The sequence below is a fragment of the Macaca thibetana genome, chromosome 15, assembly GCF_024542745.1.
Source record: "Macaca thibetana thibetana isolate TM-01 chromosome 15, ASM2454274v1, whole genome shotgun sequence".
In the NCBI taxonomy this organism is placed as follows: Eukaryota; Metazoa; Chordata; class Mammalia; order Primates; family Cercopithecidae; genus Macaca; species Macaca thibetana.
In genome coordinates, this window is record NC_065592.1 from 48,274,065 (window position 1) to 48,296,442 (window position 22,378).

Consider the following 22,378-nt stretch of genomic DNA (forward strand, 5'->3'; position numbering starts at 1 on the left):
ATGCACTAGGCCCCAGCAGACCAGACCAAATCAGAATGGAGTCGTTTGTGCTAAGTACAACGTAATCAAACTGAACTTTGAAATGGGCCAGTTTTCCAAAAAATGGGAAATTCCCCTAAGCCTGAGTCAGTGAAACAAGGAAGTTCCTTCTGCTTTAACTCTAAGAGAAAAATAACTTTGAAACGACGAGTCTGCTTTTTGTTCTGTTTCTGCTTTCTTCAGCCCCTATTTGCCAATAAAACCAACCGCCTCTGCTCAGCTGATCAGAACACTCATTCTACTTTATAGAATGGGGTGTTTTCTGAGTCTAGAATCACAAATAAGAGTCAATTAAGATTTTTAAACTAATTCATTGTAACGCTGTCTTTCGACTGTTGTACTATAATTTATTCAAGCATTCCTTTATTTAGGAATTTGGGGGTAATTTCCAATATTTTGGTATTACGAATCATGCTGAATAGTCGTGCATGCCCTTTCATATTTTCACCACACGTATTTTTGGGTGAAAGCATGAATGCATCCATGCAATTTTGCTAGATATTAAGCTACTCTTTTCACTATTTCTGTACAGATGGAGGGACAGATGAGACAGCTGCCTGGGGCACTTCAGCAGTTACTGGCACAGCTGGGATTTGAACTTGGATGTTAACTATTTTCATACACTCTCTAGGTCATTCCAAGGTGGCAGAGACAAGCAAATAATTTCGTATCTGGACAGCATATTCACTGAAACACTTATGCGTATCCTTCCTGCTCCCAGCATACAAGTTCTTCCTTAGCAAAACCTCCAGTCCTCTAATTTAGCATACTTTCGTCTAATCTGTCACTTTCCTCAGGCCTCACAACTAAGAGCACTCCTCGTCCCCACCCGGTAATAATCTGGTCGGGTATAGCGGCGGTGGGCGGAGAGAGAATTGGAGGTGGAGAGCTTTGCGCATGCCCGGACACTTAGGACTCTGGGGCCCCTGCAGAGGCAGGACCAGGATGTGACGTAATAACCGCGCGCGGCGCCCGGCGTTCCCACAAGGTCGCTTTGCAGAGCGGGAGCGAGCTTAAGTAACTAGTCCCTAGTTCGAGGGTGGGTCGTGTCCTTTTGCCTTGGTACCAGCGGAGACATGACGGGGTATACTCCGGATGAGAAACTGCGGCTGCAACAGCTGCGAGAGCTGAGAAGGCGATGGCTGAAGGACCAGGAGCTGAGCCCTCGGGAGCCGGTGCTGCCCCCACAGAAGATGTGGCCTATGGAGAAATTCTGGAATAAGTTTTTGGAGAATAAATCCCCTTGGAGGAGAACGGTGAGTGACAGACCTCTCCGGTCCCCCCTCAACACACCCCACCGCGGCCAGCAGCCCGGACACTGAACGTCCGCTCCCTGCAGCCACACCAAGGACTGATAACCGCTCCGTGCTGGGAAACACTGGCCAGTCCCGAGAGCGCTCCTGGAGTCCCGGGAGGCAGGAGTCCGGGAATATGTATGGCTTTGAGAGAATCATGCCTTTTATTGTCAAGTACAGTGAGACGGGGGCGAATTTTAATACTTAGGTTTTCCAGGACGCTGCACATTTGGTTCTCTTTTGACTGTAGAAATCTTCCCTCAGAATAATAGCCAAGGACTCGCTAGAATTAAAATTCTGTGATTTAAGTATTTGAGGACACTTGTCTAACTTTTAAGTGTGACGTTCTAGAGATCAAGTAACACAGTATCCAACTACCAGAGGGCACAGCCAGCCCTTAGCTGGTAGTACAGCCCCATGTGATCCCCGTAAAAGACAGGGTCCTGTTGGGATGCCTTGTGAGTCACATTCAAGAGCTACCTTTCTAAACTACCGTTCTGTACTTTTAACACAGGGTTTCGTTAAAAAATGACATTTTGGACTTTGAAGAAAATCACTCATTCAAGAAATTTATTTTCAAGGCCTCTGGGTATTTTCTTGAGGTCTGTTATGGGTGATAAACATCTCAGAATTGCTTTCAGTTACCTACAACACTTACTGATAATAGTAGTAATAATACTAAGTAGCACCTGGGTGCTTGCTGTGTACTTGGCACTCTACTGAGGGTTTTACAAATGTTACTTCATTTCTTTATTCCTGCAAGGTAGATATTCCTAATCCTCACTTTAAATGTGAAGAAACTGAGGCCTATAAAGATTCAGTGATTTGCCGGTGGTCAGGGAGCTAGGAATTGAAGGAGTTCATATTGAAATCAACATGTACCTATTTCTTACTGTACTACAAAGTCTAGTGCAATAGAATTGTTGAAAATTTTTTCTGAGAAAGTGGTATTGGATACTTATTTATGGTGGTAAAATTCAACTCTTCTCTCACCCTTTGTATCCCTGACATTATCGGGATATTGGCAGTCACTGATTTAAGTTGACATCCCATCCATCAGCCAGTGATAAAAGGAAGTAAATAAATTATCATGTGTTGAAATTCACCTTACCTTAATGTATTCTTTTATAATCATATCTGTTATAATTCTTAGATTCTTGATTGTCCCTTCCTTGAATGGATAGGTGTTTTGTAATCAAATTGGAGGACATGGGAAAGTTCCATTTTTAGTTCTTTTTTAAAATAGTGTTGCAGAGGGCATTTTGGAGTGAGTTTGGGACACCCATTAGTATGTAAAATGTCCTTTTTCCAGCATTGGTGTTGTCAAGGTTTTCTGCCTTATACTTAAAATAATATGAGTGCCATTGATCAATAAATAAGGGAGATGACTATACCTGAAAAATTATGAGGTTTGATTACTCTGGTTAAATACATTAAAATTATTATTTCATTAATTTGCTCTATTTTATCTTTAACAAACTTATAATAAGGGTATTTTTTAAAGTCTTTAAAAAATCTATAAATGCCTTGCTATAGTCTTGCAAAATACTATTTAAGCATTTTGGTCTGGACTTTGTAGGTATCTTCTAGTGGACTCTGCATTTACTAAGAATATTTGAGTAGATGAGGTTACCTACAAACTATAAGAAAATATGTACCATTTAGAGTTTTGTAAAATAATAATGACATTGTTACATCATTGATGCCTTTTGTTCTGCCATAAATAGGAAAAATGGGATATGTTTATTTTGTGTATGTGTTTTTTCCGCCAGGTCCATGGGGTATACCAAAAGGGTATCTTTATTTTCACTCATATACTTGTACCTGCCTGGATTATTCATTATTACCTGAAGTATCATGTGTCTGTAAGTATGTCCTCTTCAGAATTTATTTTTATATTGTCCAAAATTATTTTCTATGTGGATATCTTACCCTACTTAGTGGAAATAATCTGCCACTTATAAATGGATTTTGAAGTACTTTGAATTCTCTTAGGTAAAAGGTTTAATGAAAGTTACGTAATTGGGTATAGTTTTTTAAAAAAATATTGTGACTAGTTTACAACTTGGAATGGATTTCCTCATAGAAATTGGTATTTAAGAGATAAGAATGTAGTGACCTAATAATACTAGGGTAAATTTGGGGTCATGAATAGGAAAGGAGAAAAGAATTTCTGCTCCTTTTAAAAAACCTATATCTGGTATAAGATAAAAATTCAAAATAGACAAAGCTTATCTTTGTCATCATCCCATTTCTGTTTCCTTCATTTTATCTGATTCTTCACAACTTTTATTTATTTAGAACTCAGGATGTCCAGATGCCTGCACTTTTTCACTGATACAGATCTTGCATGGGCTGATTGAACTCAGCCAGTCATGGTATTTTAAATGCTCAGTCTGGTGCAGGGTGTTGGATCCCAGGCAGAATGAGAAGGGCATACATTTTGGGAAGTGGCGTGGCAGAGGGAGCAGTGGAGTGTTGGAACACAAAAGAGTGAGGAGGGCATTTGTATACCAAGAGAGGGGTGTTAGATCCTGAGTGGGTTGCAGGGGAGAAGGGTGAGTACGTCTGTTTGGGGGGCAACAGTGGCAACAACCTAGTATGGGATATTAGTACCTGAGCAGAGGGAGGAGGACATCTGGAAGAAGGATGGTATGAGGCAGTGAGGCAAGTGGTAACTTAGAGTAAGATGTCAGAACCTGAATGAGGTGAGGCAGGTATTCATGCTGGGATGTGGCTGTGGTGACAGGAGATGGCTTATATATAGGGAGATTGGTCAAATACAGGCATACCTCAGAGATACTACAGAATTGGTTCTAGACCACTGCAGTTCCAAAAGTATTCTTTGGTTCTAGACCACCAAAATGAGTTACACAAATTTTTTGGCTTCCTAGTGCATATAAAAGTTATGTTTACACTGTGCTGTAGTCTCAGTGTGTAATAGCAGTATGTGTAAAAGAACAATGTATATGCTTTAATTTAAAAATACTTTATTGCTGGGCCATGTGCGGCGGCTCCCACCTGTAGCCCTAGCATTTTGAGAGGCCAAGGCAGGAAGATTGCTTGAGGCCAGAAGTTCGACCAGCCTGGGCAACATAGTGAGACTCCATCTCTACAAAAAAAAAAAAAAAAAAAAGCTGGATGTGGTGGTCCACACCTGTAATCCCAGCTACTCAAGAGGCTGAGATGGGAGGATTGCTTGAGCCCAGGAGGTCAAGGCTACAATAAACTGTGATTGCACCACTGCACTCCAGCCTAGGTGCCAGGGTGATATCCTGCCTTAAAAAAGCAGGCCGGGCACGGTGGCTCACACCTGTAATCCCAGCACTTTGCGAGGCCGAGGCGGGTAGATCACGAGGTCAAGAGATAGAGACCATCCTGGCCAACGTGGTGAAACCCTACCTCTACTAAAAATAAAAAAAAAATAGCTAGGCATGGTAGTGCGTGCCTGTAGCCCCAGCTACTCGGGAGATTGAGGCAGAAGAATCACTTGACCCTGGGAGGCGGAGGTTGCAGTGAGCTGAGATCGTGCCTTTGCACTCCAGCCTGGCAACAGAGCAAGACTCCGTCTAAAAAAAAAAAAAAAGAAAAAAAAACTTCATTGCTAAAAAATGCTAACGGTCATGATCTTTTTGCTAGTGGAAAGTCTGCTTCGATGTTGATAACTGCTGACTGATCAGGGTGATAGTTGTTGCAGGCTGGAGTGGCTGTGGCAATTTCTTAGTATAAGACAACAGGCTGGGCACGGTGGCTCACGCCTGTAATCCCACCACTTTGGGAGGCCAAGGCAGGTAGATCACGAGGTGAGGAGTTCAAGACCAGCCTGGCCAAGATGGTGAAACCCTGTCTCTACTAAAAATACAAAAATTATCTGGGCGTAGTGGTGGGTGCCTGTAATCCCAGCTACTCAGGAGGCTGAGGCAGGAGAATCACTTGAACCGGGGAGGCAGAGGTTGCAGTGAGCTGAGATTGCACCACTGCACTCCAGCCTGGGCAACAGAGCAAGACTCCATCTCAAAAAAAAGAAATTATATATATATATGTATATTTGACAACACTGCTGAGGTTTGCCACATCTATTGACTTTTATTTTCATGAAAGATATCTCTGTAGCATGAGATGCTGTTTGATAGCATTTTACCCACAGTAGAACTTTTGGAGTCAGGCCTTTGAAACCATGCAGCTGCTTTATCAACTAAGTTTATGTAATATTTGAAATATTTTGTTGTCATTTCAACAATGTTCATAGCATCTTCACCTGGAGCAGATTCCATCTCAAGAAACCACTTTGTTTGCTCATCCAAAAGGAGCAACTTCTCATCTATCAAGCTTTATTATGTGATTGAGGCACTTCAGTCACATCTTCAGGCTCATTCTAATTCAAGTTCTTTTTTTTTTTTTTTTTTTTTTTTGAGACAGAGTCTGATTGAGGCACTCACAGTCCGCCTCCCGGGTTCACGCATCTCCCGAGTAGCTGGGACTACAGGCGCCACCTCTAATTTCTAGTTTCTTTTGGTTTCGATATCCACCTACATTGATCCTTCCCGTCTCGGCCTCCTGAGTGCTGGGATTACAGGCTTGAGCCACCGCGCCCGGCCCTAATTCTAGTTCTTTTGCTATATCCACTACATTGAGAGTTCCTTCCAGCACCGGTCTTGAACCCCTCAAAGTCATCCACGAGAGTTGAAATCAACTTCTTCCAAACTCCTGTTCATGTTGAAGATACTTTGACCTCCTCCTATTAATCACAAATCTTCTTAATGGCATATAGGATGGTAAATTCTTTCCCAGAAGATTTTCCATTTACTTTGCTTTGATCCATCAGAGGAATCACTATCTTTTTTTTTTTTTTTCTTTTTGAGACAAGGTCTTGCTGTGTCACCCAGGCTGGAGTGCAGTGGTGCCATCTTGGCTCACTGCAACCTCCGCCTCCCAGGTTCAAGCAATTCTCCTGCCTTAGCCTATCAAGTAGCTTTTGAAAGAAAGTGAGAAACACGCAGCTCTTCCTTTTATTTGAACAGTTGGAGGTCATTGTAGTATTATTATTTGGCCTAATTTCAATCTTGTTGTGTCTCAGGGAATAGGACGGTCCAAGGAGAGGGAGAGAGGTGGGGAATGACCAGTTGGTGGAACAGTCACAACATACAACATTTACTGATTAAATTCACTATCTTATATGGGTGTGATTGTGTTGCCCCTAAAATTTATAGTAGTAACATCAAGAATCACTGAGTGCAGATTACCATAACAAATATTAATATAAAATAATGACAAAGTTTGAAGCCAGGCGCGGTGGCTCACACCTGTAATCCCAGCACTTTGGGAGGCTGAGGCGGGCAGATCAGCTGAGGTCAGGAGTTCGAGATCAGCCTGGCCAACATGGTGAAACCGCATCTCTACTGAAAATACAAAAATTAGCCGGGCGTGGTGGTGCACGTCTGTAGTCCCAGCCACTCGGGAGGCTGAGGCAGGAGAATACCTTGAACCTGGGAGAATGAGGTTGCAGTGAGCCAAGATCCTGCCACTGCACTCCAGCCTGGGTGACAGAGCGAGACTCCATCTGAAAAAGTTTGAAATATTGGGAGAATTACCAAAATATTGCACAGAGATGGGAAGTGAACACATGCTCTTAGAAAAATGGCACTGAGTTTCCGGGATTGGGGCCCGGCCCATGCCAGCTTTGCAGAGCACACCTGGTGTAGACCCCAGCAGCCAGGGCCACGACCAGCTTGAGCAGCTGGCCAGCAGGGGCCACTCCCTGCAGGGCCTAGAGGCCTTGAGGACATCTGCAGTGCTCCAGAAGCCCAAGACCGTGACGCTGCGGGCCCTGTGCAGCCAGAGGAAGTTTGGCGTGGTGGGCAGGAGCTGCAGGGAGGTGCTGCGCAAGGGCTGCCTCCGCTTCCAGCTCCCTGAGCATGGCTCCCGGCTGTGCCTGTACAAGGATGGCATGGAGCTGACCAAAGACTACTTCCCCAGCGTCCTCGACAATGCTGAGCTCCTGCTGCTCACCTCGGGCCAGGCCTGGCAGGGATATGTGAGTGACATCGGGCGTTTCCTCAGTGCTTTTCTCGAGCCGCACGCTTGGCTCATCCAGGCCGCCTGACAGCTACTGTGTGATGAGCAGGCCCTGCAGAGGCAGAGGCTGCTGGCCGACCTCCTGTACAACATCAGCCAGAACATCACAGCCGACACCCAGGCTGAGGACCCGCTGTGGTTTGAAGGCTTGGAGTCCCAATTTTGGAATAAGTCTGGCTATCTGAGATATAGCTGTGAGAGCCAGATCCGGAGTTACCTGAGAGAGGTGAGCTCCTGCTCCTCCATGGTGGGTGCAGAGGTTCAGGAGGAATTCCTGCAGGTCCTCTGCTCCATATGCCAGAAGCTCCAGTCTGTGCAGTGCAATGGCATCTACTTCGACAGAGGAGCCAAGGGTGGCAGCCATCTCTACACACTGGAAGGCTAGTTCTCCTGCCAGAGTCCCTTTGACATGGATGGCTGCTTGTCGAGATACTCCATCAACCCCTAAAGTAACAGGGAGAGCAGGATCCTATTCAGCACCTGGAACCTGGATCACATAATAGCAGAAACGTACCATCATTCCTACACTGGGTGGAAGCAATTAAAGAACAAGATGGAAGAGAAATGGACTAGGAATATTTTTATGGCCTGCTTTTTACGTCAGAGAACCTAAAATTAGTGCACATTGTCTGCCATAAGAAAACCATCCAAGACCAGCTATGACCTGAACAGAATCTACAAATCCGAGACAAGGTTGAAGAGGAAATGGCCTGTGCGAAAGTGCCAGTGACACGTACACACCACATTCTCGTCTTTGCTCGAGGCCTGACGTGGGCATAATGTTAACAGGTGCCTTTTTTTTTTTTTTTTTTTGGTCCAGTAGCTCCTGGAAAAAAACCTTAAAAAATATTTCCAGCAAATCTGATTTCAGTACATTTCTGAATCGTTGTTTGTTTGTTTTTTGTAGCTGGAGTTTCACTTTTGTTGCCCAGGCTGGAGTGTAGTGGTGCGATCTCGGCTCACTGCAACCTCCGCCTCCCGGGTTCAAGTGATTCTCCTGCCTCAGCCTCCCAAGTAGCTGGGATTACAGGCATGTGCCACCATGCCTGGCTAATTTTTGTATTTTTAGTAGAGACAGGGTTTCACCATGTTGATCAGGCTGGTCTTGAACTCCTGACCTCAGGTGATCCACCTGCCTCGGCCTCCCAAAGTGCTGGGATTACAGGCGTGAGCCTCCGTGCCTGGCCTGAATCATTTTTTATACCTTCTGACAGCCCAACTTCAAGAGGACAGCTTTGGGGTACTCACTGGACGTATGGTGAGTTGTCAGTAGGGATAAGAATTGTCCTGAGCTCAGGAATTCTTCTGTTCTCTGGTTTTACCAATATATGATTTGCGCATGTGGTGTGGTCACTATACTAAAGCGGTGTTATGGCTGAAGTTAGCCACTCTTGTTTGAGGGACAAGTTGTTTATGCATCAGCCGTCTCTTGGGTCTCCATTTCCATGGCACATGGGCAACTCCATCCTTTTTGACTCTTCTAAATGCCCAAAAGAGAGGTGTCATGCTTTGGGGTTAAGATGTTTGTACTCCATAAAGAACATACAAGGACGTTCACTGCTGGCTTTTTTTTTTTTTTTTTTTTTTTTTTTTTGTGAGACAGGGTCTCACTATGTCTCCTAGCTGGAGTGCAATGGCGTGATCTCGGCTCCCTGCAACCTCTGCCTCCTGGGTTCAAGCGATTCTCCTGCCTCAGCCTCCCAACTAGCTGGGATTACAGGTGTCCACCACTATGGCTGGCTAATTTTTGTATTTTTAGTAGAGATGGGCTTTTGCCCTGTTGGCCAAGCTGGTCTCGAACTCCTGACCTCAGGTGATCTGCCCACTTTGTCCTCCCAAAGTGCTGGGATTACAAGCGTGAGCCACTGCACCTGGCCTGCTGAATTGTTTATAATGGCAAAAAGTAGGAAACCTCCCAATGTCTATGAGTAGGGCCATAGCTATTATGTCGAACTACATGAAACTGCTGTTCTTCTAGGCCAAAAATGGTGAGTGATGATTAACTTCATAATTCAACCTGATACGTTTACATAGTGCTAACTATGTTGCAGTTTCAAGCTTTTATGAAGAAAGTGTTTCTATATAGAAACTGGAAGCTGTTCAGTGCAAGGCAGCTGAACCCTGCCCCTGCTCCATTTGTCATAGTTACTATCATCTCAGATAATATGGAGCTCATGTCAGCAGTGCAAGTGGTGGGTGCACAGAGACAATCTGGAAGGAAACATGCTGATCTGAACAGCAGTAATCCTGGGGGACATGCGGGTGGGACTGAACTACAGAGGACTCATTTTCTAAGTCATGTATTTTATGATACTGGAATTTTTTTGAAATGGGCATTTTATAACATGTTATAATGTACTTTTTTAAAAAAGTCATTTTGTAATATTTGAATTTTTACATTTGTTGTATAATCAGGAAAAGCAATAAAGATTTTTGAGAAAAAAAGAAAAATGGCACGGATAGAGTTGCTTGTCTCGGGGTTACTAAAACCTTCTCTTTATAAGAAAACACAATATATGTGAAGTGCAGTAAAGCAAAGTGCAATAAGGTGAGGTATGCCTGTGAGTACATATGTTGATGATAAAGGGACCCAGGATTCTCACTGCCGGAAAAGGGAGTTATGTATGTGAAAAGGAAGAAAAGCTTGTGGTGGTGGAATGGAATTGGAGGTACTGGTGTGAACTCTTGGTTTTTAAAACGTATTGATAGACCTAGAAATAGATATAGATGTAAATGTGGATGTGTGTGTATCTGCGTGTACATATTCTCTAGTTCTGTCCACTGAGAGGGCCTGGAAACATTGCCACTCCTTAGTAATTAGCACACTTAGAAGCCAGGTCTTATTTTCTAAATACAGATATCCACTGAAAGGACCCAGAGCTCAGAGCAATGGCCGATTCCAGGGCGGGAGGAGAGAAAGTATAAGATGAACTTGGAACATATTATTGTGCCAGAAAGTAAAGAAGTGCTGAAAGAATGATGGGAACATATTTCAAAGGACACAGAGTCAGTTTGCAAGGATTCCTACTAGGGCAATTTGAGCATCAAAATAAATAATGATAGTAATAGATGATAGTCACCTGAATAAAATGAAAATCCATGAGTGTAAACTGATATAAATAAGTGAAATAATAAATGGGTAGAAAAGAAAGCTTTTTGATGCAATAATTTGCTGAATGATGGAAAAATTACCATTTGAGAATCATCATAGTAATATTTAATTCAGCTAAGGAACATCAAAAGATGCTAACATTAGTCTGGGCACAGTGGCTAACACCTGTAGTCCCACCACTTTGGGAGGCTGAGGTGGGAGGACCACTTGAGGCCAAGAGTTTGAGATCAACCTGGGCAACATAAAGAGACCCCATCCCCATCCCTACCAAAAAAAAAAAAAATGCTGAGTAGTCCCAGCTATTCAGGAGGCTGAGGCAGGAGGATTGCTTGAGCCCAGGATGTGGAACCTGCAATGAGCTACGATTGTGCTGCCCACTGTACTCCATCCACCCTGGGTGACACAGTGAGACTCCCATCTCAATCAAAAAGAGAAAATTCAAAAAAAAGGAGGATGCTAATACTAAGTTTAAAGTACTTATCCTCAAAGTACTTATTTGTTACAAAGGGAGAAAGAGTGTCTTTGTAGTAGAGAAATCTGACAGATGACACCTTAGTCAAGGGGTCTAAATTAACATTATCGATAATGGGGCAAACTGAAATTATGTGTTACTTGATAGGCTGAAATAAGAACACAGCATTACTTTTGTGATATTCCTGCCAAAGGTGCATAACCTGAATATAATTTATTGATTAAATTCACATGAGGAAACAGAAGATAAACCCAAACAGAGGGGCTGTTCTGCATCATTATAGGCATTATACCTTCAGAAATGTCAAGAACATGAATGTTAAAGAACAGCTTTAATATTGTTCCAGTTTGAGGAAGAATAAAGAGGTATGCCAACTAAATGCAATTCTTCATTAATAGGCATAATTGCATTATCTGTAAGAACAGTGATGGTGTTGGCAGTCAGAATTTTAAAGAGCCTACACAATCAATGGGGAACATGTCATGTAAGGGGATTTTCTGGTAAGTCCAAACAATTATTGAGACAATTGGGAAAATCTGAATGGATTTTTTTAGACCAGGTAGAGATAGTAATGTATGAGTGTTAATTTCCTGATCTTGATAGTTGTATTGTAATTATTTTAAGAATATTGTCTTTGTAGGACGTACACTAGAGTAATAAACTAGTCAGCAATTTACTATAAAGTGATTCAAGGAAAAAATGCTTTTTTTTCATTCTTGCAGCCTTATGTAAATTTAAAATTATTTCAGAGTAAAGACAGAAGTTAAGGACTGCCTAACAAATTATAGCTAATGCAATGGATATTGGCTTTTCTGTTAGCCTATTGACAGGAGAGTGAAACAACCAAAATTTTGGGGGGTTTTCAAAACACCTCTGCCCCCAACATGACTTATTCTCTCTGATTGTGTTCTCTATTGATTGTGTAGGCTCTTTAAAATTCTGATTGCTGACATCTTTGTTCCGTGTAATAAGCAGATTAAGCCCCTTGATTAACAAATACGGAGTGCCTAGCATGTCCTCTTCCTTTATTGCTACAGAAAGAATATACAAGACCAAATTCCTGATCTCAAAGACTTCATAGTAAAGTTGGAAGATAGGTATAATTTGGGAAAGAGTATGGAGGAAAAAAGTTAATTCCTGTTAGAAGCAAAGATATGGAGTCAGTAATGAACGTGGCCATATGTACTTAAGACTGAGGAGCTGATTAGAATGGAAGGTCTGTTGACTAGGTAGTCTGGAACCAATTTCTGGAAGGTCTTGAAAGTTAGATGAAGTTGAACTGCATGTGATAGACAATGGGAAGCTTTCCATTTTTTAATGGGAGAGTGACTTGAATGTGATACATTGAGGAAAATGAAGAAAAACATTGAAACGTAGGGTGAATTGAAGGGAAGAAAGTTCTGACAGCGGGGCAGATCAGCTGGAGGCTGTTGGATTTTAGTAGATGTCAGTTGAGAATCTGGTTAGGGTGAAGATAGCAGGGATGAAGAAGAATAAAGCCAGAGACACTTGGGAAGGAAGAAACACCTGAAGTTGGTGGTTGATTAAGTTGGGGATAAAACCAAAGTTCACAGTCATTTATCACTGTAAAATCTCTAGCCTTGGAAATTATAAGTAGGGTATTGGAAGGGAGGGCTTTCTGATGATAGGACAGAAGTGAATTTTTTTAGGCCGGGTGCAGTGGCTCATGCCTATAATCTAGCACTTTGGGAGGCTGAGGTGGTGGATTGCTTGAGCTCAGGAGTTCAAGACCAGCCTGGGCAACATGGCGGAACCCCATCTCTACTAAAATACAAACAATTGGCCGGGCTTGGTGGCGTGTGCCTGTGATCCCAGCTACTCAGGAGGCTGAGGCAGAAGAATTGCTAGAACCCAGGAGGCAGAAGTTGCAGTGAGTCGTGATCGGGCCACTGCGCTCTCCAGCCTGGGCAATATAACGAGACTCCGTCTCAAACAAAAAAAAAAGAGTGAATTTTTTAGGAGCATCTGCTGCCATGGCAGTTTTGGAGATGTCCAAATGGACATTGCCTGTCTTATGTGTTACAAACATGAGATTATTAGTTCTAAGAGGAATTAGAGTTGGGTTAGGGGATTTTCACATTACAAACCAACACAAACTCTCTCTACAACCATTGAAAAGGGCTAACAATTTATATCTCTAAGGGTCAGAGAATAGTTTAGATTTCTGTTGTTGATGGGCTTAAAAAAACTTTATGTTCATAAAAAGGCTACTTCATTTCATTATACATCTGTTATGTTTTCACTATTTTGGCATGTAAGACCCTAGAGAAGAAAATATATTACTTTCTGTCACTGAAAGTTTAACATCCAAGAGGGATTTTTATGTGCAGAAAGAACTGGTTACAGTGACTTGAAATACAGATTAATATTCAGTTCTTTAGTTTCAAATATAAAACATAATTTTTTCCTAATTCTTTAAATTCAGTTTTAAAATTCTATTAAACTATGCATCTAGTAAAATAATAATCTCCTTTGTTTTTACCGTCTTTGGATTAATTGAAGTTGAACTCTTCTGAAACAATTCCATTTACAAACATAGCCAAATTCTCTTAAATATTTTCAATTGTATTTATACATTTTGTGTGTTCAATTTTATTTTGAAGTATTTATATGGTAAGTTTATGATTCTAAGAAGTAATTTTTTTAACCTGAAATCACAAATCTAAATCAATTATGCATTGTACCTAGAATCCTAAACCTAATTTTTTAAAACCTCTGTTAGCCAGATTATCTTATACATTACAAACTCTAACCAACAGAATGTATGGAATATACCAATGTTTTCAGAACTTTTAAAAGTTGACACATTCACTTATTTATACTCTGGGTTTAACTTCCTTTATCATATCTAAATTTAACTACATTTTTCTGGGATCTAAAAGACATTTTTAGGAGAAGCAAATTTAACAAGCTGCAGTTACTGGGTTGGCAATTCAATATAGTTATGTGGTTCCTTATCTGAGGGTTCACACTTCCAGGTGATTTTTCCTGAGCCATAGATGGACATATTTAGTTAAACATTTTGTGTCAGTAGAGGTCCCAAAGCCACTCACTTACCTTACTTTTTCTCTTGATTTGGGTATGTAAAGGATTGCATCTTCAGTAAGATTGCAACCAGTTTGCTTCAGCTCACTCCTTTGCTGCCTAATTGAATTTTGCATCTCTCAGATGACTTTTCAGTGTCTTTTTGCCTTTTGGCACGTAAAGACATTTTAAAGTCCTCACATTGTATTCTGAGTTTCTCTCATGTTCCAGTTCTCTATGCTTTATATCATGCCAATAATCTTTTAAATTTTGAGCAGTGGTATCTTGTGCAGATGTATATGCATTAAAAGTACATGTATTCAACAATTACTTATGTAGTACCTCTTATGTGCAAGGCACTGTTTTAAACACCAGGATACAGCAGTGAACAGAGCAGATTGAGTTCCTCCCCTCATGAAATGTTTAGTTTTAGAGACTGGTAATAAGTATATAAACAAAGAGGTATATTATGTTATAGGAGAACAAGTCTATAGAAGAAGAATTAAGCAGGGTAAAAACTAGAGACTGATAGGGCTTGCTATTTTAATTAGGCCTCTCTGAGGGAGTGATCTTTGAAGACAAATATAAATGAAATGAGGATACAGGCCAAGCAGTATTTAGGAGAAGAACATTTCAGGTAGAGGAATCTTGAAGTACAAAGGCCTTGAGGCACAAGCAGGCTTGACTGAATTGGCCTCCTAGGAAGGGAGCCACTGTGGCTGTAGTACAGTGAGTGAAGGAGAAAAGACTGGCTTTTTCTCTAAGAATTATGAAACTTTGAGCAGCATGACCTATCTTAAAAGAATCAGTGTACTCTGCCTTGAACTGTGGAGAATAGACTTTTCATTTGCATAGGAGGGCACAAGTGGAAGCAGGGAGGCTAGTAGGTGCTGTGTGGTAGTTGAGGTGAAAATATGATAAGGCTTGGACAATGGTGGTGATGAGAACTAGTTGGATTCAGATAGATTCAAGATAGAATCAACAGGCTCTGCTGAGGAGTCAAGGTTTCTGGCTTTCATAACTGGGGGAATAAAAGTGCCATTTACTGAGATGAGGGACATGGGGAGGAACAGTTTGGGGATGGGAGAAGTTAAGTGTTAGACCTGGTTAAGTTTGAGATGCTTATTTGATAGCTAAGTAGAGATGTTGAGTAAATAGTTGGATATGTGAATCTGGATTTCTGTGAAAGTTTGGAGCTTAAGTTAAAATTTGGGGTATGACCTATTTCTTATTTTCAGAAGAAACTCAACACCATAATTAATACAGAGTTAACTTTTATTACAGGAAAAACCGTATGGCATAGTTGAAACGAAGGCCGGAATATTCCCTGTAAGTCTTAAAACTTCTGATTTTTCTTTTGTTTATTGTTTTTCTCTCTCCTTTTCCTCCCCTTCCAAGCAATTATTAGATTAAAATGTTCTTTCCTTCTCACTTTCAGTTTAAGTCCCTGTTTTGTGTATTCTTGTTAAAAAAAAAAAAAAAAAAGGAAGAAATAGCGTAAGGTAACAATTACAGTTCAAATGGGAAGTGAGCACATTTATTTTCAACCTGCCTGTAAAACGTGTTTTGTGACCTTGATTGTCCTAAAGGGAGTTGAAAGTACCAAAAGTTTTTCACTGTGTCCTGTTTCATGTTGGGTAAAGAGCTTAGGGCACAAGCCTAAGCAAACATCCATGCATGGTGACAGCAACTGAATTTCTGTTATTAATTCAAAACTCTCATGTCCTATGGCTTTGTACTTCATTTTCAAGATTTGACCTTAAGTTCTCCATCTGTGAATTTAATATCCACTAGTGAGTGTTTTAAATTTTATACTATGGGCTGGGCACAGTGGCTCACGCCTATAATCCCAGCACTTTGGGAGTCCGAGGCGGGTGGATCATGAGGTCAAGAGATTGAGACCATCCTGGCTAACACGGTGAAACACCATCTCTACTAAAAATACAAAAAATTAGCTGGGCATGGTGGTGGGTGCCTGTAGTCCCAGCTGCTCGGGAGGCTGAGGCAGGAGAATGGTGTGAACCTGGGAGGCGGAGCTTATAGTGATCCGAGATCACGCCACTGCACTCCAGCCTGGGCGACAGAGCGAGACTCTGTCTCAAAAAAAAAAAAAATTTTTTTTATACTATGAATGTGTGAGCTATAGTACTAATTTGAAATGAGTTATTTTAGCATTAAAAGATGACTCAGTAGTTGGTATTTTTACTAGCCGTTTGTGAGGTTATTATTTAGCATAGTAGAATACATACTATGTTCTTGTCTATTTCTAGTCACAGATGATGAATGAACTATGATAACTCAAAATTCCTTAATTTAAATAACAAAACTTAGTGTGATTCTTGCTTTAATCAAATGACTTAGTCACAGTAATCATCTTTTGCAACAAGGGAATTTTAGGAAGGGCCACCAAAACTGGCCAACTGTCCCAGTTGGAACGCTGCTTTAGAAAATAGTTGGGGGAGTGGCCGGGCACAGTGGCTCATGCCTGTAATCCCAGCACTTTGGGAGGCCGAGGTGGGTGAATCACGAGGTCAGGAGTTCAAGACCAGCCTGGCCAACATGGTGAAACCCCATCTCTATTAAAAATACAAAAATTACCGTGCGTGGTGGCGGGTGTCTGTAATCACAGCTACTGGGGAGGCTGAGGCAGGAGAATTACTTGCAACTGGAAGGCGGAGGTTGCAGTGAGCCGAGATCGTGCCACTGCACTCCAGCCTGGGAAACAAGAGTGAAACTCCATCGCAAAAAAAAAAAAAAAAAAAAAAAAGTAGGGGGGTATCAGGGGCTCACCTGTAATTACAGCACTATGGGAAGCCAAGGTGGGTGGATCCCTTGAGGCTAGGAGTTCAAGACCAGCCTGGCCAACATGGTGAAACACCATCTCTACTAAAAAAAAAAAATACAAAAATAAACCAGGTGTGGTGGTGCACGCCTGTAATCCCAGCTACCTGGAGGCTGAGGCACAAGAATTGCTTGAACCTGGAAGGTGGAAGTTGCAGTGTGCGGAGATTGTGCCACTACGCTCCAGCCTGGGTCACAGAATGAGACTCTGTCTCAGGGGGGAAAAAAAAAAAAAGAAGTAGGGGCCGGGCATGGTGGCTCACACCTATAATCCCAGCACTTTGAGAGGCAGAGACAGGTGGGTCACCTGAGGTCAGGATTTTGAGACCAGCCTGGCCAACATGGTAAAACTCCATCTCTACTATTAATAAAAATACAAAAATTAGCTGGGCATGGTGGTGCATGCCTGTAATCCTAGCTACTGGGGAGGCTGAGGCACAAGAATCGCCTGAACCTGGGAGGCACAGGTTGCAGTGAGCCAAGATTGTGCCACTGCACTCCAGCCTGAGCAACAGAGCACCCTGCCTCAAAAAAAAAAAAAAAAAAAAAAAAAGTAGGGGATTTCTCCTTTTGTTTTATTGTGTAACATTGATGTGTGTTATAGCCTAGATAGTCTCAAAATAGGAAATTATCTTGCTGGTTTTACCAGTTGGGCAATTTATATTTATTTAGTCTTCCATTTATTCCATTTAAATGTTAATTTATTTTGCCATTACTGTTCAAAGGAAAAGGAGAGCTCTATTCAGAAGATCATATCAGGGATCCTGTAGCATTTCTCATATTTCTGTATTTTTTGCCACTGTGGTTCTTCCTGTTTCTGTGCCATGACCCCTTTGAGGAACTGAAGAATGCTCATTGTATGTATGTTTAGAATAGGACAAGTAATAACAAACTTCCAAATCCCAGTGGCTTAACAAAACAGAGGTTTATTTCTTGTTGACATCACAGAATACTGTGGATCAGGTGCTCCTCCTCAATCTTATAGCCGTGCCTCTCGAATATGAGGTTCCAAGATCGTGATAGAGAGGGCAGGATGTGTCAGGGGATGATTTTTAGGGTCTAAGCTTACAAGTAGCTCACATCACTTCTGCTCAAATTCTGTTAGCTAAAACTCACTGTCATCTTCCCAAATATTATCTGTGTGCTCTTTGCTATTTCCCAGGCCCCTGTTCATGGAGTTTCTGCTACATTCCATATTTCTAGTCACCAAACAGCTCTTTGCTTCTTTCTTTACCCATGCATAACACACTTAGTCCCTCTCCTTAGGGATAAATCCCCAAGTCCCATTCCATCACTGTAACCGGCCTCAAATCCATGATCTCCAGATGATGTACATAGTATGTCAGGTTTAGACACGACTTCTGTTGATCTGAGGATCAGTGAACTAAGAGAGGTTAACTATATCCTTGTTCCCCTACCACACCCATTGTTCAGTGGTATAATTTGGATAGCATAGTAGTCACTGATTCTTGGCAATTCTGAAATCTCACTCGTAACCCCTGTGTGTGAGAAATTACTTGAGTGGGCACTGATTTTGTTTTCTTGAAAGAACACCTTTGTCCATAGTTCTTCCTGGTTCCTGGCTCTGTCCAGGGGGTTTGTTCTTTTCATTATCTACCTAGACCACATCTAAGTGGTATTGGGAAGCATGCCCTTCTTAGGTGCCGTAAGGGCTTCAAAATCTGCCACCTGCTTGCAGGAGGTTGAATGCCAGAGGTGGTTTTAATTTCAGACATTCTGGCAGGATTTTGTAAACTATATGTTTGGTTTCTTTGTCCATCCATTTCCCTTAACATTTGGAAGCATGAAAAGAAAAATATTTGGTAGGCATCTAATGTGTTTACTTCTAGTCAGTTTCTCATGCCAGTATCTGTTTTTCCTATACATAGTTACCAGCTTCTCTCATTTCTTTGTCCTTATGCATCTGCCTCTCTCACCTCATTGGCAGCTATGTGGAGGCCATCTGAGGCAGACTGGTTCAAAGGCTACCTTCATTTTAAACTGATCTTTGCCATAGTGCTGTGTCCCTCTGTTTGAATTTTATTGGGCTTCTGTTGCTTAGATCTTTTGTGTTAACTTACTGTTCAGGAATTCTGAAGTGGTCTGATTTTCCACATCACAAGGTCCTGATTTTTTATTTATTTTTAAGATAGAGGGTCCCACTCTTACCCAGCCTGGTTTTGAACTCTGGGCCTCAAGCATGCCTCCTGCCTTGGACTCTCAAAGTGCTGGGATTACAGGCATGAGCCACCATGACTGGCCCGAATTTTTAGATTCTATTAACTTTCTTTTTTTTTTTTTTTTTTGGTCAGGAACAGAAAGTCTCTAGCGTGGGCCAAAGGTGTTCTCTCTTCCTCTCTATTTTTGTCTCCTCTCAAATCAGCCACTTTTTGCCTGAGCAAAAGTACATGCTTCTTAAAGTACATTCCCAAGGCAGCCAATAGGATCCAAACACATACTATAAACTTTTTTTTCTAGCTACTACTTTTAGAACCTCAAGTTCATTAGGCAGTCTGCTTCCAAGTTGTAGGACATATTTTGCTAAATAGTTTGCCACTGCCTTTTGTTTCCATTTTTATCTTTGCTACCAGACTGCTAAGCCAGTGCCCTATAGCTTGATTTTTATTACAGCAGCATTAGTGCCACTTCAAGGCACTGATTTCTGTTGGGATAATGCTGGCTATGAAAACAAATTGTTGCCCAAATGTATAATGGCTTAAACATAATATATTTTTTCATTGGATTATAATCCTGAGCAGTACCAGTCAGGGAATGGCAGGAATTGGGGTGGGGATGGGGACAATTCTACTCTTCCCAGTCATTCAGGGACTGGCAGGCTAACAGAATCTGTTATCTTAAACACATGGCTGAAACTGAAATTGAATAATCTTAAAACTATACAGCTTGTCAGTGGAGGTCCCAAGATTCTTACCACTTGGTTCTGGCTTCAAAGCCCATGCCTTTTTGCCCACACACTATATCAAGAATTGAAGAGACACCTGGACCAGTTACCTAGCCAAAGTTTGTATTCTGTATTCAATATGTAAGCCAATCAGAAAACTGGTGATTGCTTAACACATTCAGTTGCTGGGGGTACATTACCTCCTTATCTGCAACTGCAGATGTTTCCTTGCAACTTCTTTCTGGGGCCTCCATTTATTGGGGCCATACAAAATAAAAGATTATCCCTTTATCCCTTAGAGAACACAATTTTCGTGCCCTTTTCGATTATTTCGTTTCTGAGTGAAAATTTCCCTATTATTTCAGTGTACCTGAAGATTTTGAATACTGATTGTTCAGATTTAGACAGCTTCTACTTTGTCTAGGGTCCTTTTAAAGGGAATGCCAGAACTCAAGTACATTTTCCATGTGAGATGTGATAAACATGGAACAGAATAGAACTATCACCTCTGTAGACTTAAGATTTTTCTCCTAACTATCTTTGTGTTCCTAGGGTGATACAATTCTGGAGACTGGAGAAGTAATTCCACCGATGAAAGAATTTCCTGATCAACATCATTAAAGATTATGTAAAAACTTAAAAGGCTTATGAGCCTAAATTTGTTCCTATATTACCATATTTACTGAATTTTCTGGAAAAGTAACTTTAATAAAGTTTAATCTCAGAAATTGTCATATTTCTTTTCCAGCATTGTACAATTTGAGACTCTTTGAGTAATTTAATAATAAGTAAAAAGTGGACATGCTAAAAAAAATATGAGAGACCACCTACTGTTTCTGGTCATTCTTGACTTGGAAAACAGGGTATGGAAAAGTATTCAGTTACGTACTAGTTTGTTTGGTTTTTTTTCTTATACAATACTTTAATTTGGTATCAGGGTATGCAACAGTGAATTTTCGCAATAAACAAATATAAGAACAGAAATTCCATGCACTTTTGTTTTAAGGAAATCTTTCCGGCTGGGCATGGTGGCTCACGCCTGTAATCCTAGCACTTTGGGAGGCCAAGGCGGGCAGATCACGAGGTCAGGAGATCAAGACCATCCTGGCAAACACAGTGAAACCCCGTCTCTACTAAAAATACAAAAAAATTAGCCGGGCATGGTGGCGGGCACCTGTAGTCCCAGCTACTCGGGAGGCTGAGGCAGGAGAATGGTGTGAACCCAGAAGGCAGAGCTTGCAGTGAGCTGAGATAGAGCCACTGACTGCACTCCAGCCTGGGCGACAGAGCAAGACACTGTCCCTACCCACCCCCCCCCAAAAATAAAAAGGAATCTTTCCGAGTCATTTTTAAAGAATTTAGAAACTTCATTGAAAAGCTTATTTGCTGTTTTGTCATGAGAATGTAAAATACTAAAATTTCTAAGTTAAAAATTTGCATATTAGTGCTTGTTACAAAAGATAATGCAAAAATAAACTTGGGAACTTTGCATTATGAATTTTATTTTTAAATCTACATAAGCATGAGGGAAAGAACTGTATTTTCAAAGAATTAAATCCAGAGGAGTTACAAATTTTCATTCGTCCCAAAGATTTTGTCTGTGTATTTCTTCCTTAGCTGTCGTCTTGCAGACACCATTGAAGCATAGATGATGCAGCCCCAGTTGATTAAAACGATGGCAAGCAGCAACTAAACCAAAAACTGCAAAAGAGGTGTGAAATGTGCCTGATATTTCTGCAAATTTGCATACTAGTGCTTGTTATAAAGGATAATGCAAAAATAAACTTGGGAACTTTGCATTATGAATTTTACTTTTAAATCTACCTAAGCATGAGGGAAAGAACTATTTTCAGAGAAGTAAATCCAGAGGAGTTACAAATTTTCATTGGTCCCAAAGATTTTGTCTGGGTATTTCTTCCTTAGCTGTCGTCTTGCAGACACCATTGAAGCATAGATGATGCAGCCCCAGGAGATTAAAACGATGACAAGCAGCAACTAAACCAAAAACCAAAAGAGGTGTGAAATGTGCCTGGTATTTCCCCCCGCCGTCAGGTTACCCTGTGCCATTGCTAAGGTGGGAATTAAAGTAACAAAGTCGAATAAATGGGGTTCCAGTGGCGGGTACACCCAGCTGCCCTTACGTAAGAAGCGGAAGATCGTATCCTCCAGGAAGAGGCGGAGTCGAGGTGAGGGAGTGAAATGCTTAATTCAGGAATGGATTTTGGAGTTTCTGGGTGCTGAAGAAGTAGAGCCTTTCTGCCTGCAGGCTCAGTGAGTCGACACGGTGGGGGCCCGCGAGCCCCGGGACTTACCACAGAATAAATCCAGTCCAGCGTGCGACGACTCACTGGCTTCATGGTAAGGAGGCGGCAGCGGTTCGCGGGAGCTGGCGGGAGTTGCGGGCCTTACAGTAACCTCCCGGGCGGTGGCTGCCCGGCGGCAGCAGCCATCTTTTAGCCGGGCACGAGCGGCCGCCCACTCGCTTCGTGCAGAGGTGTCGCCGGCCTCTTCCGCCCGGAGTTGGGGGGGGGGGGGCGGGATCACGTGATCGGGGGCCTTGCCCGCCTTTTAGAGGGGAATAAACGAGAAAATGTTAA

The 22,378-nt window shown here is 41.8% G+C and overlaps 2 protein-coding genes and 1 pseudogene across 5 annotated transcripts; 2 read left to right on the plus strand and 1 right to left on the minus strand.

The window, feature by feature from the left end:
- The first annotated feature begins 1,007 nt into the window (after positions 1-1,007).
- Positions 1,008-20,509, plus strand: NDUFB6 (NADH:ubiquinone oxidoreductase subunit B6). Its single transcript, XM_050760861.1, has 4 exons — positions 1,008-1,295; positions 3,107-3,199; positions 15,323-15,367; positions 20,334-20,509. The coding sequence occupies exons 1-4, from the start codon at positions 1,116-1,118 to the stop codon at positions 20,400-20,402; spliced, it is 387 nt and encodes a 128-aa protein (XP_050616818.1). The 5' UTR covers positions 1,008-1,115; the 3' UTR covers positions 20,403-20,509.
- LOC126937405 (DNA fragmentation factor subunit beta-like) lies at positions 5,939-13,457 on the plus strand (annotated as a pseudogene). The gene has a single exon (XR_007719719.1). The product of XR_007719719.1 is annotated as a DNA fragmentation factor subunit beta-like (transcript).
- Positions 20,510-21,263: 754 nt separating the features above from the next.
- SMIM27 (small integral membrane protein 27) lies at positions 21,264-22,347 on the minus strand. 3 transcript variants are annotated; one of them, XM_050760874.1, is made up of 3 exons: positions 22,094-22,347; positions 21,606-21,776; positions 21,386-21,482 (listed from the first exon to the last, which is right to left on the minus strand). In XM_050760874.1, exons 1-2 carry the CDS (start codon positions 22,136-22,138, stop codon positions 21,654-21,656), a joined length of 168 nt encoding a protein of 55 aa, XP_050616831.1. In that variant the 5' UTR covers positions 22,139-22,347; the 3' UTR covers positions 21,386-21,482; positions 21,606-21,653. The 3 variants fall into 3 exon arrangements, with proteins under 3 accessions (XP_050616832.1, XP_050616831.1, XP_050616830.1); XM_050760875.1 differs by lacking the exon at positions 21,606-21,776 and having other exon boundaries at positions 21,264-21,470; XM_050760873.1 differs by lacking the exon at positions 21,386-21,482 and having other exon boundaries at positions 21,567-21,776.
- Between the last annotated feature and the right edge of the window lie 31 nt (positions 22,348-22,378).

Coding starts and splice junctions, on each gene's coding strand:
- NDUFB6 (XM_050760861.1), top strand. CDS start 1,116: ATGACGGGGTATACTCCGGATGAGAAACTGCGGCTGCAACAGCTGCGA. Junction 1,296..3,106: donor AATCCCCTTGGAGGAGAACG/GTGAGTGACAGA, acceptor TTTTTCCGCCAG/GTCCATGGGGTATACCAAAA. Junction 15,368..20,333: donor CGAAGGCCGGAATATTCCCT/GTAAGTCTTAAA, acceptor TTGTGTTCCTAG/GGTGATACAATTCTGGAGAC.
- SMIM27 (XM_050760875.1), bottom strand. CDS start 22,138: ATGAAGCCAGTGAGTCGTCGCACGCTGGACTGGATTTATTCTGTG. Junction 21,471..22,093: donor TGGACTGGATTTATTCTGTG/GTAAGTCCCGGG, acceptor TTTTTGGTTTAG/TTGCTGCTTGCCATCGTTTT.